The sequence below is a fragment of the Coenobita brevimanus genome, chromosome 106 (assembly GCF_032717465.1).
Source record: "Coenobita brevimanus isolate Jiangsu-jjx chromosome 106, ASM3271746v2, whole genome shotgun sequence".
NCBI classification, from domain to species: domain Eukaryota; kingdom Metazoa; phylum Arthropoda; class Malacostraca; order Decapoda; family Coenobitidae; genus Coenobita; species Coenobita brevimanus.
This window is the reverse complement of record NC_137059.1, coordinates 2,660,001-2,675,123: the sequence shown is the minus strand read 5'-3', so window position 1 is coordinate 2,675,123 and position 15,123 is coordinate 2,660,001. Positions and strand designations below refer to the sequence as shown.

Sequence of the window (15,123 nt, the reverse complement as noted above, 5' to 3'; positions counted from 1 at the left end):
TCCTTATAAGAGAGAAAAAAGACCCACTGAACCGATATCCAGTGCATTACCTAGTTTTTCACTTCCTTGATAACTTCCTTGTCATAACTCATAATATTCTTTTCAAATCGGCCCCAGACGATTTTATTCAGCTGCAAGTGAGTCATAGGAGCCTAAGGGAATTACGTAGAAGAGACAGGTAATAAATTGTCCTCTAAATCCCCATTTTTATTTACGTTTTGGTACATAAAAGGAAGCGAATGTAACAGCGTACAGTACAGTTACGCGTCGATTTTTTGACTGTTATATTTACAAGGAAACTCACGATCTTTCCCTTAATTAAAATCTGGTGCTTACGGAGGGACAGAAGTAGATAAGTACAGAATCCTAATTATACCTGTGTTTACGTGCCCTATGGTAATCGTGGCTGCTCGTTCTCGTAACTCATTCACAAGGCGATGCAGTGTCACTCTGTAGATGAAATAACTCGTTTGTGGGCAGCAAAAAAAAAAAAAGAAAAAAAAAAAAAGAAAGGGGAGAGAGAGAGAGAGAGAGAGAGAGAGAGAGAGAACGGGGTGGATATTCGTGTCCCAAAAGGGGTAACTCTAATCTTTTGATAGTATTTTCCTCCCAAGATTGTAAGGAATATTATCTTCACTTCCCTACCCGCCACCTGAGAGATCTATGGTGATGAAGCGAGTAAGACCCGCATTCTAAGTACTGTGCCTATCGTAACACCTTTTCCTAAGAGATTTATTTTACACATTTCACTTTTTTATATTTACTTTTTTCTTCCTCTTTGCTGCTGAGGTAATCTATCTTTGTACTAGATGTGTATAGATAACATAGAGGAGAATATCAAAGTGTAACAAGTTTAATAAATCGCAATGAAAAGGGTGCTAAGGGACCCCCAGTACCACCTACAATACCTGTTCCACTTTAATCATAGGTGTTCACGTTTCTCACGCGATCGTCCAGAAAAATGACAAAGTGTAACAAATATAATAAATCGCAATGAAAAGAGTGCTACGGGACCTCCAACTCCTTCTAAAATACCTGTTCTACTTTGATCTTACGCGTTCATCTTCCTCAAGCGATCGTCTGGAGTCGTTTACGCGTGACCTTCCTCACCCTGCTCACCACCTTAGATCCCCTCACGCCCCTGTGATTGCAAGCAGCCACAGCAATCACCATTACGCCACCAGACCAGTGATAAATAACCCCCGGGCCCTGACCGTAAATACCCCAGCCACAACCACAACCTCGCTCGTAATCGTGTAATCTTTTCAACCGCGATTCACAGCAAAGATTAGTTTAAAGTCCTCGGTCATTACAGATTATCACGGTGGCGTAACTACTCGTGGTCAGTAATCGCTTAGAAGGTCTGGGATTTCTAAGTTGATTGCTTTGATTTCTCTTAGCTGAGTAAAACTGTTTTGCATCGAGGTGAGCTTAGATTGCTGTATATCGGCTGCGAGTTAGTTAGGCAGAAACTATTCCCAGCTTCCCCACCAAGACTACCATCACTGTTGTAGACTCTTACAGAATAGTATGGTTGCAGCCTTTGAATATAGAGTACTGTTTTTATCCCAATCGCCACCTTTGCTCTGGATTGATGGCCGGCTGTGGCAAATGTCTGGTGGGGTCACGAGCGTCGTAGGAGCACGTTTGCGTATATGGGCACATGAACCTGCCGATGCAATCAGTATTAAGACAAAATTACCTGTTATGCCGGGCGTCATAGCCAGGTTGGAAACAAAGATAAAGAAATAATGCTTCACTTTGGCCTTTTGTCCTTTCTAACTTCCATAAATAAAAAATATCAACAGTATTTCCAGTTCCAAAAGAGGATTTAATCCCAAGGATGGCAGAAAGTTGCTGAACTTGTTGGACTTTGGGGGCAACTTCTGATTGTTCATAGATGTCGTTCACTAAAGTTTTTCGGGCGGGAAGTGCTTCACTCCCTCATACTTAATGAAGCTACATGTATAGTATGGATGGCCCTGAATTTATCTACTAATTTTGTACACGTTATTTTCGGTGCTTAGGTCCGTTAGATGCCAGACTCATCTTATTCAACCTAAGACAGACCTATTGTAATGGAGACAATGAATCCTGTATCCAACCTGCTTCCATCCAGTAACATCTCTCCAAAGCTGACTAATTCGTACCGTTAGCTGGAATGAAATACTGACGCCTTCGAGCTTATGGTAACTAGAAGGGATGTCTTGACTTTTTCATTTACATATAAAAGCCAAACCAGATACATCTTCTACTCCTTGCAGATATGGTGGCATTCGTAGTGGTGGGTAGCTGTGGTGTGTTTAAAAAATTCTTGTCTCTTTCTTGTTGTGGGTAGATGAGGTGTGCTTAAAAAATTCTTGACTTTTTCTTGTGGCGGGTAGCTGAGGTCTGCTTGACTTAGGGATTCCTTAGAGTTTTTTCATTCGTTTGCTACAAGCCTATGAATATTCCCTGCCTTGCAAATGGGCTGTGCTGTGTGCCCGTCTATGCCATATTATTATTCATTTTTTCCACTCTCCTTCCCCAGTCGAATTATATAAACTTTTCTTCCTTGCAGATGGGGTGGCGTGTGTTTTGAGTTGATATTTTTGTTCACCCTCTCACCAAAATCTAATTCTATAACTTTTTCTCCCTTGGATGGCATGTGTTATGAGATGATTAATTTTTTTCACCCTCTCACCAAAATCTAATTCTATGTTTTTTTCTTCCTTGGTTGGTGTGTGTTGTGAGTTGATTTTTTTTTTTCATCCTCTCACCAAAATCTAATTCTATGTTTCATTTTCCTTTGCAGATGGGGTGGCGTGCGTTGTGCTGGGTGGTGGTGGTGTGTCTGTACCCCATTCTGATTAAGGCAGAAGTGTTTACATCTATACAGGATCTCAAAGCCGTGTTCGCTATGGAGGGGAAACTTGTCAGTGCCCTCTCCAACTACCTCGAGGACATGGAAACAAAGCTGGACAGGATCAGAAAGTGAGTACCAGGATTCCTCTTTTAAATTTAGTGTGTTGTGACGCAGTAGTGGCTAAATATCTGTGCAGGATCAAAACAGTGTCCTCTTTTCGCCAGTTTGTCCTTTTGGGGGTTTCATTTTTCTTTCATTGCCAGACGCCATGTATCCCAAACGGGGTGGCCAAGGGCTCAGAGTTAATTGTTTTACAAGGAGGGGCACTGATCCTCCACCAACCCCACTTGGCACGTAGGGAGAACGTTATGCCAACAGCATCTGGTGTTCCCAGGCGGTCACCCATCCAAGTACTAACCAGACTCAACGTTGCTTATATCTGAATCGTACCCTCCACTGTTTTTAAAGAAGAAACAGCCAAGGTGTCGAAAAATATTATGCACTCTCAGTTAGAATAATCAATCAATATGTGGTCTCAGCTAACACACTAAGTATATTCAGAGATGATATTTCCAGGGTCATTTCAATCTTAATTTCTTTTAAGTGTGTTTTGCTTTATTAATCCTGTGTCTGAGGTATTTGCATCTTGTCATAGCCATCGCAATTCTGGGGCTTAGTACTTACGTATTTTAAGTGTGTGCGTCCTTACTGAAAACACTACCTGTACCTCTAGGCCCATAGATCCTCCGCTCACCTCTATGTACACCGTAATGAGGTATCGCTCTGGTCATTACACCGCCACACCAGGCCCGCTTATTGTTGAGTTGCGTGAGGCCCACAAAACCACGGCCCTTTCCACTCCCTCGCCCATCTGCTGCGTGTGTGTGTGAAAAGCAAAGTGGTTAGGAAACGAGGAATTATTGGTTCGTTAAAAGACTACTATTACTCACTCTCAACTGAGGAAAATCGTCTGGTTAGAAAAGAGCACTAGATTTGTCCCTACCATGAGAGAATAAAGAGCTCTGGATTTGTCCCTACCATGGGAAACATAATGGAATCAGAATTAACTCAGGCTCCTATGACTCACTCTCAGCTGAATAAAATCGTCTGGTTAGATGAAACAGAGCAGTAGATTTGTCCCTACCATGAGGCAGTTAATGGAAACAGTATTAGAACTCTCAATTTAAATTATTATTCTTTACACAGGGAGAGAGGAACTAGATAACAGTGATGTAAAATAATTGTTCTCTCTATTACACAAGTGGGTCCTGTAAAAAAGATATAGCCAGGAAGGAAGGTTGTGGTGATGAGCTGTAAGAGGTGGCTAGCCAGGGTGAACACTGGGATTAGGTAACTGGTAATAGATAAATGGATAGATAGATAGATACAGTAGATAGACAGATAGACAAAAAGCCAGAAAGACAGACAGATAGGTTAGAAGGTAGGTAGATTAGTAGGTAGGCAGGTAGGTACGTAGGTAGGTAGGAAGGTAGATAGGTAGCTGGATACGTAGATAGATAGATAGATAGGTAGATATCAGGTAGGTAAGTAGGTAGGAAGAAGATAGACAGATAGATAGACAGACACACAGATACCTGCATATTCTAGCTATTTCCCTTTTAAACCTCCTTCGTTTAAAAGCGTTTCATCATCATGTACCTGATTTATTAACACCTGTTCTTCACCTGAAATTAATTAGTCTGATTATAAAGGTGCTGTGTGGTCAGGAATATACGTATTTTTATGCTTTTAACACCTCAGTCATGAAGTACAGATTTTTCTCACCTGTGTTTTATTAAAGGTAGAATTTTGCCTGCACACCTGTTAGACGTTATGTTAGGACTAATAATGAGCATGGAAAAAGTGGTGTGTGTGTGTGTGTGTGTGTGTGTGTGTGTGTGTGTGTGTGTGTGTGTGTGTGTGTGTGTGTGTGTGTGTGCTTTTCTTTCTTCCAACAAGCGAGCCTGGTGTGGAGGTGAGAGAGCCTATCAAGAAGCCAATTAGGTCCACTTAACGGCAGAGGCAGTTGCGTGGCGGCCTGATTAGGGTCGTTAGTGCCTCACACACACACACACACACACACACACACACACACACACACACACACACACACACACACACACACACACACACACACACACACACACACACACACACACACACACACACACAGCTGGAAAAGTCTCTCCTCGCCCACGCTGACTACAAATCGACACATGACAGTAAAAATAGAAAAAATAACCTACGCAAGACGTCAACTCAGTGAAGGGCCTAATGAAAGAAATATGAAACCCATTTAGTTCAGAACGTCTTTCTCTGAAACTGAATTAAATCATCTGAAAGCAACAATGACCCGGAAAAGACGCCATCGTAGTGAAAGGGTTGTACTTTAAATGCGAGCTCTTTTTTTTTATGCAAGGAAGAAAGAACCAAAGGCCAGAAAAAAACTCAAGACTGTTCCTTCCAAGAAAAACCAAAACCAAAATAACAGAGACAAATTCTAAGGTGGAAGGATCATCAGGCAGTGGGTACCCTAATTATTGTCAGACAGGGCACTTTTTCTTTCCAGGAGGGTGCAAGCTGAGATGATTTAGGTTTAGTTAGATTAAGTTAGATTTGGTTAGGATGTTAGTTTACCCAGGTTAGGTTCTTGGTTTGATTATGTTAGACAATGTTAGGCCATGCACTTAGGCTAGGTCAGGTTAAGTTAGGTTAGGTTATTCTAATCTGCTTTCGTAGGTTAGGTTAGGTTAAGTTAGGTTAGGTCAGGCTAGGTTAGATTAATTTAGGCCAAGTTAGGCTCTGTTACGTTAGGCTAGATTTGGTTAGGTACAGGCAAAGTAAAAGGTATCACACTGAGGATAAAAGAGTTAGCATTCTATTATCTTGTTAATGATTTTTCTTGCTGGAAACGATCTTGCGGGCTTCTAGTGTTTGATTCCTTCTTCCTTGCATTAAAGAGTCTATGTTGAAATGGATTATAGGTTTGAATTACACCCTCAGGCTATTCACAGACACACGACACACTTCATAAATCCATGTGTATCTGTGTATCAAGGAAAATTATACACTTTGGGCGTGTATATAAATTACGTATGATGGTTTTTGATGGGGGAAGGAAATGAGGATGAGAGGGGCAAAAATATACAAGGGGGGTAGATAGATAGATAGATAGACTGACAGATTGATAGATAACAACATAGACTGATGCAATACGTAAAACTAGCATTTTCATTCGATAGAGATTTTAGACAGATAAATACATAGATGAATTAGTAGACAGACAGACAGATAAAGAAATAGACAGACAGATATAGATAGATAGATAGATAAATTGACTGACAGACAGTGAGACAGACAGAGAAAAACAGACAGAAAGACAGATACAAGAGACAAAAAAAAACAAAAAAATTTCATCCCGTGTTCAGATGTAGACAGACAGATATATAGACAGATAAACAGATATAGATAGATAGATAGATAAATAAATTGACTGACAGACAGAGAGACGGGCAGAGAAAAGCAGACAGAAAATTCCCAAACATTTCATCTCGTGTTTAGAATTTAAAACACAACAAAAGCGGTACTCCTTTCCTTTCCTTTTTTCTTTTCTTTTCTTTTCTTTTTCTTTTTTGACCGTAAGAACACAGTGATTCACGTGGCCGACCACCAAACACTTCCGGAGTATTACAGAGAAGTGTTCGTCAGGAAGAGAGGTGTAGTTTGGTGTAGTGTGGTGTGGCTCTGGGTGTGCTTGTTTGGTGTGGGTGTAGTGCGGTGTGGTGAAGCGTGGGATGGTGTGACGTGATGTGGTGTAGAGTGGTGTGGAGTGTTGTAGTGTGTTGTGGTGTGGTGTGGATTGATTTGTGGTGTAGTGTGGTGTGGTGAGCTGAGAGGTCTTGTGTGATGGAAGGTATGGTGTGGTGCCGTGTAGTATAGTGGAAGGTGAACGTGTGGTGTGTGATGTGTGAGCTATAGTGTGGTGTGATGGGAGGTCTTTCGTTGATGGGAGGAGTGATGTGATCGAAGGTGTGGTACGTTGTGGTGTGGTGGAAGGTGAACGTGTGGTATGATGTGGTGTGGTGTGGTGAGAGATGGTATACGATGTGGTGTGGTGGAAGGTGCTTTGCCGTTGAGTGGGGATATTTTCAAGGAGTTATGTGGACGAGGAAGATGAGTGAGTGAGAGATGGAAGGCTGTAAGTTTGCTTTTCTCATCATTATCATCATTATTAATATTATCATCGTTACCTACATCACCTCAATCATCCTGGACTTCATCTTTAAAGTACTAATTATTTATAAGTACTGGAGCTGGAGGCTGTATCAAAATTTTACCCCACACTCAAAATATGTATGGTAAAAAAGTGATAGTAATATAATGAATAAAGTTCCTCTATCTGTAACTTATATAAGTGTGAGTGCTACTTGTCTTTACAATTTTAGAGCTCCCTGAATGATATAAGTGAGCTGAGGGAGTAGGTACTTGAATCAGATAAAGCCAAATGAGCCAACTGTATACAACATGGAGAATTTTGAGGACGAGTGTAATGTGGAAGGATTTACGTCGTGGTGTGGAAGTCTGTGGAATATAGACAGATAGATGAACAGAGAGATGTGTTTACAGACCACAGCTAACAACAAATCAGGCATCATTAATACGTGAATACAATCATCGTTGCAGATATATATGAAAGTCCAAAAGATGAGGTACAGTGTGTTGAAAGCCATATTTGTTGGCTTGGTAACTGCATATGGGTGTGAAGGGTTGATGTCCTCTCAGATATCCGATGTTTTGAGGAAGAGGCGCTGGATGAAGCTGATGTCAATTTTGAGTAACGGTGCCTTAGGGAAAATGTCAGTAGAGGCCACGAGACTATCCAGTTGCATCCCCTGTTGACGTGCCAGGAATAACAATAACTTAGTCCATACGGTTATCACAGCTTGATGGATTACAACACACTGATGATGTGAAAAGGTATTCAAGTGGGGTAACTCCTTGATAGTGGTGGGACGTATTTTGGTTTATGACACGAGAGGTTATTGCGTAAAGGATAAGATGGACTCCAGGAATCCAAAGAACAAGATCCAGTTGCGTACCTGAAGTAATCCTGGAGGGGTTCCAAGGAGAAACCTTTAAAGAGAAGGAACATTTCGTGGTTAGGTTTACGCGTGTCTTTGGTTCCAAGCCGCTGTTGTCCTTCCACTATCGTCCCCATCCATATCTTAACAGTGACATTGATGGATAGGAAGAAAATGCTGAAGTGCTTGGATCGGTGGTAGAATATCATCTCTCAAAAATCATAGAAAATGTATCTTGTCTTAGGGCTGACTCAGAAAAAAAAAAAAAAATGGAAGAGGAGGTAATTTTTGTCACGGAGCTGATCTGTTTATTCCTGGGTTAAGTTTAATTTTTCGTCAATAGAAGTCATCATTGCCATTATCAGTCATCACTAGTGGCAATGTTATCACCATGATCCTCATCAAGACTATTATCAACATCATTATCATCGTCATTGCAATTCATTATCATCATTATCACCGGCATCAGCATATATTCACCAGCATATCCTACTTCTTGATCTTTTCCATAAATGCTCTCTCTCTCTCTCTCTCTCTCTCTCTCTCTCTCTCTCTCTCTCTCTCTCTCTCTCTCTCTCTGTTTAATCCACAGGTATCTGCTGTTCGCGATCACTTACGACCTTTCCCAAATCGAAAATACGTATCTAAGGATATAGTAAGTATTCTCGCTGGTTAAGGAAGCGCCCTGACACCTTCTCCTAAGCGATTTACTTTGTTCATTACACCTTATTGTCCTGTTGTGTGAAATATGAGTTACGAGAAGAATCTGCTTGTAAGTTCGATCGAGAATCTGGACCCATACTCTCGTAAGGTAAGAAAGCTCCCTAACACCTCTTCCTTTTCGATTTATTTTTGGATATGGCTGGTTAATATCCTTTCTTGCGTTGTTGATGCAGTGTATGGCGATATTGGAAGGATTTATATAACACAGGAGAGGAAAGGAAGGTGTACTGAATGGCATAAATCGCTTGGGAGAAGGTGTTAGGGAGCTTCCTCAACCTACGAGAATACAGGTCTTGGTATCTGGGTTGTAAGAGTAGCTCAGTTCCATCAGATGAGAATAAATTGGACAGAGGAAGGAAAGTAGAATTGAAAATGTAGAATGGATGGGAGAATAGACAATAGAATGGATAGAACAAGTAGAACAGAAGGTAGAATATGCCTCTCCTTGAAGTCTACTAAACAGATGGCCCAGTGACAGTAGGGCAAGTAGCGGGGAATATGCCTAACTGTTCCTGTGTCCACCAGCGTGAGGCATGGAGCAGGATTATTCTCTGAGCCAGCCCTACATTTATGCACGAGTTACCCCTTGCGTGCGGTCACTCCGTTTTCTTTCTTTTTTTTCTCCCCATCCACCCTCTTCCATCCCACTGTTTTTCCTCCTGAGAGAGAGAGAGAGAAAGAGAGAGAGAATTTAGCTACAACATTTATATACCTCATCAATGCGTTTCATAAGCATCCTCCCTCATTTACTACTATAACTTTCCGTCTCGTACTCGGTCTTCCACTCCTCCTCCTCTTCATCTACGTTGTTTGTGGTCATCTCCTCACACGCTGCTGGTAATAAACATACACTCATAATGTTGGAGTTCTCACGAATTCTTTTACCAGTTGGGGCTTCTCTCTCTCTCTCTCTCTCTCACACACACACACACACACACACACACACACACACACACACACACACACACACACAACTACTTCCCAGTCTCTCGCAATCGTCTCAGAATTATTCACCTCAGCCAATCCTTCCCGCTTTACAAAGTGAAAATTGTAGGTCCACCCCATAGGAAGACTCAGAGGGTGACAAAATGGAAACACAAATATATAGACAATTTCCATTTCGTTTCCCTTGAAGTGTAGCGAGGTTCCTGGATGAGCCTATGGTGTGCAGTGTGGATGTCGAGAAGGGGGAAAAGGGAGCTTGAGATACTGATTGCAGATACCATGAGTAAATTAATGTGCATACGGTCTTCTTTTCCTCCTCTTTCCCTGTTCCCCGTTACCCCTGAGTGCAGCGAGACTTCCTGGGCGAGGCGGTGGTGTGGTGGTGGTGGTGTGGCTGCGGGGGAGGGGTAAGGAGAGTGTTTGAGATGTACAGGGACCGATCGTTTGGGTCACCTCAGTGGTTAGTTGCAGTTATGACCAGGCGCCGCTGCTGCAGGGTGGACTTGGATGTCTCGCTTCACTACGTCGTTTTTGTTACTGTGTGTGTGTGTGTGTGTGTGTGTGTGTGTGTGTGTGTGTGTGTGTGTGTGTGTGTGTGTGTGTGTGTGTGTCTTTTTTTTTTTATGCGAGGAAGAAGGAACCAAAGGCCATGAGCCCGCAGTAACAGTTCCCTCCAAGAGAAAAACAAAATACAATATAGAGCCAAATTCAAGATCCGATCATTTTGAGATGCCTGGACACACTGCGTTTGAAAGACTGGAGATCATAGGCAGCAGGAAATACAGACAGAGGGAGACAGTTCCAGAGCTGACCTGTTGCATAAATGAAAGACTGGGAGTAACGGTTAACTCTTGCATTAGAGAGTTGGACAGAAAAAGGATGAGAGTTTGCTGCCAGACGGGTGCTACGCGCCCGTCGTAGAGGTGGAGGAATGCAAGCAGACAGTTCAGAGGAGCAGTGACCATTAAAGTAGCGATAGAAAAGAGATAAAGATGCAACAGTGCGGCGAAGAGACAGAGGTTGAAGGGAGTCAGTAAGAGGAGGAGAGTTAATGAGACGAAAAGCCTTTGACTCCACCCTATTGAGAAGAGCTGTATGTGGGGAGCCACCCCACACATGAGAGTTGTACTCCACACAGGGGCGGATAAAACCCCTGTATAGAGTCAACAATTGCGCAGGGGTAAAGAAAAAGCGGAGTCGGCTTAGCACACCCAATCTCTTGGAAGCAGATTTTACAAGAGATGTAATATGATCTTTCCAAGATAAGTCCCGAGTAAATGAAACCCCAAGCATGTTCAAGGATGTGTCTGTGTGTGTGTGTGTTCTTACCTAATTGTATCTTTACAGGAATGAGTCAGGCTCGTACTGTCCTGTGTAGAAAACTATTTTTATCATACATATCCTTAAATGTGTGTGTGTGTGTGTGTGTGTGTGTGTGTGTGTGTGTGTGTGTGTGTGTGTGTGTGTGTGTGTGTGTGTGTGTGTGTGTGTGTGTAGTTTATCACCATGTTGCTATTTAATGCTGCAGATACCAAAAGCCATGAAATAATAGACTGAGATATACAGTGGGCGGGAGATAAATTTGTTCCGTGAATTCAGCACTGGGTGTCGATTAACTTTCACCTTCAGAAACAAAATCCGTGCAACAGTGGAAGATTTTAAAACGTCACAAAGGCAAGGAAAATATGTAGGTAAAAAAGGGAGAAGGAAAGAAAGGGAAAAAAAAGTCCAGCTCTGCACGACGAAGCGGCCAATAGTTCACGGTAGTCATGAAGTCACTAGTCTGAATCAAACCGGAACAGAAGGCTATCCATCGGAGTCGTAAAGGGGGGAAAAAAAAAGTGATGTTGAATGCATAGTCGAGGGTATGTGGATGAGGGTGGTGTGAATGCTGGGTACATTAGAAATCATGGGGAAGGTGTTTGGAGGTGATGTAAAGCCGTATAGAGCTTGCCATGTTGAGAGTAATGCTACGGTAGCTTCACTTTACCGCAAACTAAAATGATGTGTTCTTTCCATCTTCTTCACGTATCGCGGGTAGGATCCATTAACACACACACACACACACACACACACACACACACACACGCACACAAGTGGCAGACTGTCACTCTATAACAAGCTATTTTGATACATCTCTAACCACCATCATAATCATCATCATCATCATCATCATTACCTGTCCATCATTGAAGGTGGGCAGGATCCAGAAACAGGAAAAAAAAAAATGAAAGACTGAGTAGGAGAGCACCATCATCACTCATTATTAGCCTCCTCTTAGAAACATGGTGGGTAGGATCTAACACATAAAGTTCAAAAGCATGAGAAAACACAAAATTTTCAACTATTTATTTTTTTATCTTCCTCACTATGCATCCATTTGAACATCCATCTATTATAACTTATGACAGTAACACTCCTCTCTCTCTCTCTCTCTCTCTCTCTCTCTCTCTCTCTCTCTCTCTCTCTCTCTCTCTCTCTCTCTCTCTCTCTCTCTCATAAATATATTCCTTAATCTCATTAGTTTTCTCCTAGTTAGTATTCTCAACATTTTTTTGTTTTGTTTTATTACTCTTTTTATCACTACCGTTTCTTTTCTTATTACAAATCCTCTCCCGTCTTATATTCAGAATCTTTTCGTTACTTCTGATCATCAATAACTATAACTATAAAATGAATCCTTCCCCATTTTCAAACTTTATTACGATCTCTATATATATCTATTTTTCTATTCTTAATTACTGAGTCATTCATAAAATAAAAATAGTCTACCTTTTAGAAACCTCATTGGATTTTTTCATGACTTTTCCTCCTCTTAAGTAATGGGATTTTTGTTTTCTTCGTATCACTCTTTCTTCTTCAGTACTAAGTCATTGTTTTCAGAATCGTTTACTTTTCATTTTATGAGATTTTTTCATCTGTATTTATAATTGGGTCAGTTTTGCAGTAAGGATCTGTTCATCATTTGGGCCATTTTTATAACTGAAACCATTTCTTTTGTTTTTACTTCATTAGAGTTGTTTTGTCATTTTCCCCTCGTCACTAATAGAATTTCTTGGCATTTTTATAACACGTAAATTCATTCCATCACTTCTTGTTTCTCAGCAGTTAGTCCCTGTATTAAAAAAAGGCAATATTTATTTTAATGATTTGGTTAGGTACTTTTCTTCACTGTTTCTTTTCATCCCTGCATCACTGGAAAAAATAAAATTGTAATCTGTACACTAGATCACTGGGTAAAGTTACGAGTATAATAGAATCACTCCTTTTTTTTTTTTTTTTTACTGAACTCGTTTGATCACTTTCGTAATAAGAATCCTCTCCCTTTTTTAAACGTGATTAGATTCTTCTCATCACTCTTGTTCCTCATCACCGGATCACTGGCTAGGATAAAAAAGTAATCCGTGCCTTCATCGCTGTCCACTAGGTTGTATCCAGATTGTTTCATGAAGCTGACGAAGGCTTGGTCGCGATAAGTGGAGTTGTGCTTGAGCGAAGATGTCGTTAGGTGTTCCACTGCTGCGGCCCTGACCACGACCGGGCTGGCGATTATCGATGACATGACCTCCCACTCGTATCCCTGAATATCGAGCGACAGGAAATCAATCGTGGATATATTTAGGGCTAGTGGGTATGTTGAAAGGGGGAAGCATTGCGTAGGCCAGTAGGATCTTTGGGAAGACGTCCCTAATTCGTCCGTAGACTTCGTTGCCAGGAAGGAGTTGACTGGGCGGTTGTTGGCATAATAGAGAGGCCTCACTAGACTGTCCGCCCGCTCCAAAGTCTCTATAACTATTACATGTGGGTAGGACTCCTTGGTAATGCAGGTGTTTGAGAGCCAGGCGCGTCTGTGCTTCTTGGCAAGGTGTTGGTAGTTGCGTCTTTCTGCCTCTATCAGCAATCCCTTCCAACCCATTTTCGTTTCCAGCCAGAGAGAGTTAGAGAGGAATTCCCCATCAAGAGCTCCAGCCTCCAGAAAGAATCCATCCCGCTGGTCGCCGAAGAAGTGAGTGATGTAGTGATGGTAGAAGTCCCAGCTGTATCTGTGACCAAGGATGTAACCCTGAGGATGTAGTGACAAAGAATGTTAGCTGATTTTTGTGATGAGCAGTTCTCTGGGGCATTTGATGATGATGATGATGATGATGATAGTAGTATTTGTAGTATTGATAATAATGATAATGATAATAATAACAATAATAATAATAATAATAATAATAATAATAATAATAATGATAATAGTATTAATAACAATCACCATCATCATTATCCTTATCATCAATCAGACGTCTTCTGTCACCCAAGGATGGGTTGAGGTTGGGTGCAGAGAGCAAGATAAAAGAATGATAGTAGGAGAACTAACAAAAGTTTGCGTAGTTAAATGAGCCACATTTCTGTATTTTTCACTTTAATATTCATTCTATTTTTTTTTCAATTGCTTGGTAGAAGTATGAGTGAAAATAAAAGTTTGAAGGGATAGACATACAATCCAGTGAACTAATCAAGATCAGGAGATTGAATGAATCCTTTACCTGGATGTTCTTGTGAAGGGTGAGGTTGTAAGGTAGAGTGGAAGGTGGGGTTAGATAGTGGGATCTGAGCGCCTCCACTACCCTTGGATCTGACCCCGCCAAAGGGCCTTGCAAGCGACTCAGCAAAACAGCGTCTGCCTCGTCCCCCTCTTGCCCGCGAGTCAGCCATACCTCATACACTCCCTGCAGACACACACACCATTATGCCCCCTAGCATGTACACACGAAAGCAATCACCGTATCCCCCAGAAAATAAAGCAAAAAGGCAGTGATGTTTGCTAGATTACACCGTCTTTCCCTTCATCTTACTGTGCACACTCACACTCATTTTCACATACTTTAATTGGCCTCCGTTTCGTATTATAATGAATGGGCCTATGCTGTCCCCAGGTTTATTTTCTGGGGTGATAACGACTACTGCCTTCATGTGTACAGTCGGGAGCGAAATCCTGTCTACCTTTCCACTGTCTGATTGATGTCTGCCAGCTTCCTCCTTGATGCACCTTATTACAGAGTATTATCTGTGGGCGGAGAAGCATAGCAAACCTCTCTTAGCTTAGGAATATTAGCCAGCAAAGGGAGACGAGAATAAGAAGAGGCAAAATATCCACCTCTCTTGAAAATGTTAGCCAGCAAAAGAAAGTGAGAATTAGAAGGGGTGAAGTATTTTGCGAAGTTTGTTCTCACCTGTATCTCATAAAAAAAAAACATCCACGCACTGAACTTCCTTTTTACGTGATCATACAGGACTTCTGGCTCGAGTAGTCTCTCTCTCTTCATGCAGGATTAAAGTAGGTCCGAGTCAGGCGGAAAATGATATATATCTTTAAAAAAAAAAGTTTCAGCAAGTGAGTATAATTCTGTCTTTCAAATTCGTTAGGGAGCCGTGAAATTAAGAAACAAAGAAAAATACAAAATAAATAGATCAGAAAAAGACGTTACAAAGTCGCCTAATTCAACAAACGCTAAGGCCCGCATTTTGGCACATGAAGAAGCT

The 15,123-nt window shown here is 41.5% G+C and overlaps 1 protein-coding gene across 1 annotated transcript in view; it reads left to right on the top strand.

Annotated features, from left to right (window-relative positions):
• The first annotated feature begins 993 nt into the window (after positions 1–993).
• Positions 994–15,123, top strand: part of LOC145416483 (prolyl 4-hydroxylase subunit alpha-1-like) — a 32,911-nt gene continuing 18,781 nt past the window's right edge. The window contains exons 1-2 of the mRNA XM_080285440.1: positions 994–1,215; positions 2,795–2,973. Of these exons, the coding sequence (XP_080141566.1) occupies positions 994–1,215; positions 2,795–2,973 (401 nt within the window). The remainder of the gene's footprint in view (positions 1,216–2,794; positions 2,974–15,123) is intronic.